At 34.5% G+C, this 4,037-nt stretch overlaps 1 protein-coding gene across 3 annotated transcripts in view; it reads right to left on the reverse strand.

Moving 5' to 3' along the window:
- Positions 1-432: 432 nt before the first annotated feature.
- The window catches only part of LOC106869110 (bridging integrator 3), a 24,859-nt gene continuing 21,254 nt past the window's right edge, over positions 433-4,037 (reverse strand). For all 3 annotated transcript variants that reach the window (XM_014914655.2, XM_014914654.2, XM_052978493.1), the window contains 2 exons: positions 2,885-3,019; positions 433-1,481 (listed from right to left, as the gene is read on the reverse strand). In XM_014914655.2, the coding sequence (XP_014770141.1) occupies positions 1,341-1,481; positions 2,885-3,019 (276 nt within the window). In that variant the 3' untranslated portion in view covers positions 433-1,340. The remainder of the gene's footprint in view (positions 1,482-2,884; positions 3,020-4,037) is intronic.

Here is a 4,037-nt window from a genome sequence, read left to right on the forward strand (position 1 = left end):
TCAGAGTGTAGTGTGTATATATATATATATCAAGATGAATACTTATTCTGTAAATTCTGATTTTGTTTTTGATCAAATCTTAACTGCTACAACATTACCGAAAGTACACATATACAGCATTGTTACTTATGCAACCAAGATGCACAACTCTAATATAAATGTTTTTATAGTCTAGTGTTTAAAATGTGACTATTAAACTTTTTATTTGTGTTATAATTTTGTTTAATGGCATAAAATTAAAGTCGAAACTGTACACAATGAAATGTTTCTTACCTGTTTAAAAATCCAGATTTGATTAATGAGGATGGTTAGCATGATGGTGAATATAGACATCATAATAATCCAATTCATTCAACTGATTTTATGAGAAAAATAACATTTAAGCTCAATTATTGTATCACAATATAAAAATAAACAAAAATAACTCAAATCTGTGCATTTACAATTGCCTTTTAATTTGACTTCTGTAATGTGTTTAATTTAAAGTTGTTTCGGATCTTGGAAGTATTCTGAGTATTGGATCAACCTAAAACACCAAGTGGTTCATAAAGGCTGAAGTCAGTATAGTACTATAGTAATAAAGGATTTAGTTCTGAATCCTTAAAAAACAGCAGGACCTGTAACATATGCTACAGTTATTACAAAATAAATCCATCACTGATAACATGATGGTCTTCTGATCAAGTCAGTATTTTATTTTTCTCATCAATGAATACATATTTTACAATCTTGAAATCTGCATTTCACAATCTGGGACACGCATCTCATAATCTGGGATACATATTTCAGCATCTGGGGTATGTGCCCCACAACGTGGGACTCTCATCACACACTCTTGGGCATGCATTTACAACCTAGGATATGCATCACACAATAAGGTGCATGAATTTCAATCTGGCATATATGTAACAATCAGGGACATGCATTACACAATCTAGCACATGAGTAACAATCTGAGACATGCATCTCACAATCTAGGGCATGCATTACACAATCTGGCACATGTGGTGCACAATCTGAGGAATATATTTCACATAAATTAGTCACATGCTACAATACAATATCATATTTCACAGGATGGAATTTCATGATAAAAGTAATGTGATGATATTTATGAAACAACAAAATATTACAATCAATGTGTAGAACAATCTTTGTTATTGAGTCACTCCAGTAGTTAGTAGTTTGCCAAATTTAAAGTAGTCCAATGTTTAAAATGGATTTCTTCAGTGGACTCCATATGAATAAACTTCATTTATTACATAAAAAGGTATTTGATTTTTTTTCACCTGATATAAAGTCTCTTTTTGATTTAATATTAATAAATATTAAGTAATTAATCAGTCAACTATGGACAATGCCTTTATATCTGAGAGTTTCTGTTGTATTCTGTTGCCATATTCTTCACTAGTGTATGTCTCTGGGGCAAGATGGCCAGCTAACTCACTATAGATCTTGTAACATTCAGAGTTGTAGGCAACCTGTAGAGAAAAGAGAAAAAAAAAGAGTCAATGATTAAAACCTTCATTATTGATTTCTTTAATCAATAACAGATTTATCCTAATTAAATATCCCCCACTTCCTATAACCTCAGTAGTACTCAGTTCTCCAACCCAATCACAACTAAGGAGACTATTTAAACATGACAGAGCAACCTCCACTTGACCATCACTCTGTAGTCTTCTGTCTTAATAATCTCCATGAAAACACACACTACTTACATTGATGCACATACATACACTGACATATACACACATTAAGACCCTTCCTACACACATAAGGATCAACAAAGAAACCAATGAGGGAGCCTCTATGCAGTCAAGCAGCTTACTAGTCCTTAATATCTTTAAAAAGAGGGAATGGTCATGGTTAGAATGCTTCTTTGACTGGAGGTCAGGAAGACGAGGACTGACATGATGCTGTAAAAAGAATCTACCTCAATGAATTCTGTCTGAGCCATGGAAAAGTGGACATTAAAACAATGATGATGATGATTTTTCAATTGTTGGCATCATGTGTCAGATGAAACTTCACTGAGGCAGATTTTCTATGGCCAGATACTCTTCCTGTTACCAACCCATACCTGTTTTCCTAGCAGAGTAATACAAATTACAAATATGTGTGTAATATGTATGCTTAACTGGTACTCATGCCATTGGCATGTAAAAAGCACCCACTACACTCTTGGAATGGTTGGTATTACGAAGGACATCCAGCTGTAGATTAGATTGGAACCTGGCATAGCCCTAGAGCTTACCAGTTTCAGTCAAACCATTCAACCCATGCCAGCATGGAAAATGGACATTAAATGATGATGGCTGTATGGTTAAAACGTTTGCTTCCCAATCATATGGTTCTGGGTTCAGTCCCACTGCATGGCACCTCAGGCAAGTGATTCATGCAATAACCTTGGATGATTAAAGCTTTGTAAGAGGTTGTAATATGAGGGAGCTGAAAGACCATTGTGTATATACACGTGTGTGTGTGTGTGTGTGTGTGTGTGTGTGTGTGTGTGTGTGTGTGAGTATGCTTGCTTCTCCTCGTCTTGAGATTAGATGATAGCTGTAAAGGATTATCACTGTCATACAAGCAATGCCATTCAATTACTTTACTGTGTAAACATGTCTGAACATGGGGAAATATTACCTTGCTTGGAAACATGTAAGGGTTGGTTAGAGAAAGGGCCTCCGGCTCTAAAAAACTGCCCCAACATCTCTCATCTGACCGATGCAAGTATAGAAAATCCAATGTTAAAATAACAACACTGATGTATAAACAACTTGACTCCAGCCTCACCAAATAAGAAAAAAACTTGATTGCTAGGATACAATACAGTGTGTGTGTGTGTGTGCGTGTGTGTAAAATCTTATAATATGATACCAACCTGAGATTTGATTAATGCTTCAATACATGGTTGATAGTAACTAATTCGGAGATCATATAGTTTAGGCATATCTTCCATTAAGATGGTGTGTAGTTCATAGAACTCTTCTTTGGCTGGCGTCAAGGATTTCTGACTCTGATAGAATTTAACAAAAAACAAACAAACAAAATAATCACTCATTTAAAAGACAAAGTACATACAGAGTGTATAAAGACAAAAAGAAATCGACATCTTTGATTAAGGTACAATTGATATTTGTTAATATCATTGATGAACACTAGCTTAAAACTAGTTGCTAGGTGATTTGACTAGATATAGCACTTAAAAGGTCCTTGAAATCAGATGGTATCTTGCAAAAAGAAAAGACATGCTGGATAATGTTGCAGTGGATAAACCATATAAGAAAATAAGATAGAAAGCCTTTGAATTATATGTTCGTTTGATCACAACTGGCAGGGACTAAACAAACAACTCAAATGTAGATTTGAAATAGCTTTCTAAACAATATTTTTTTCTATCTTTTATTCATTTTCTTATGCTGACATAAGAGGAATACATTTGAAAATGTAGACTTTGTACACTATTGCTTATATAAATAAATTCTCACAGCTATTCTCCCATCAATGAAGTAGAATGGAATCTATTAGTTCAATAGGTAGACTAAAGTAAACAGATATCCTTTCAACTATAGATCAGAGTGGAATCTGTTAGTTCAACAAGGAAACAAAGGTGACAGTAAGAGAAATATTTAAGAGAAACAGAAGGAAGCTATGTTAGTTTCATATGCAGTTTATTAATTCTATGACAAATGGGCTCTTCAACCAAAAGTTTTATTTTTTGCAGGCATGGCAGTGTGATTAAGAAGCTTGCTCCCTAACTGTTTAATCTCAGATTCAGTATCATTGTGTGGCACAAGAGTCTTCTGTTATAGCCTCAGGCCAACCGGAACCTTGTGAGTGGATTTAGTTGACAGAAACTGAAAGAAGCCCAGTGCATGCGCGTGTGTGTGTGCAAATAGATGTATGATTCCTATTTTTGAGTTTAGAGCCCCAAGTAGATTATCATCATCCAGTCTGCTTCCAGTATAGTGGTTTAGTTGCTACTATATTTAATAGCATTACTACTATATACAGGAAGTAAATGTAGGATAAAC

Source organism: Octopus bimaculoides, chromosome 2 (assembly GCF_001194135.2).
Source record: "Octopus bimaculoides isolate UCB-OBI-ISO-001 chromosome 2, ASM119413v2, whole genome shotgun sequence".
Lineage (NCBI taxonomy): Eukaryota > Metazoa > Mollusca > Cephalopoda > Octopoda > Octopodidae > Octopus > Octopus bimaculoides.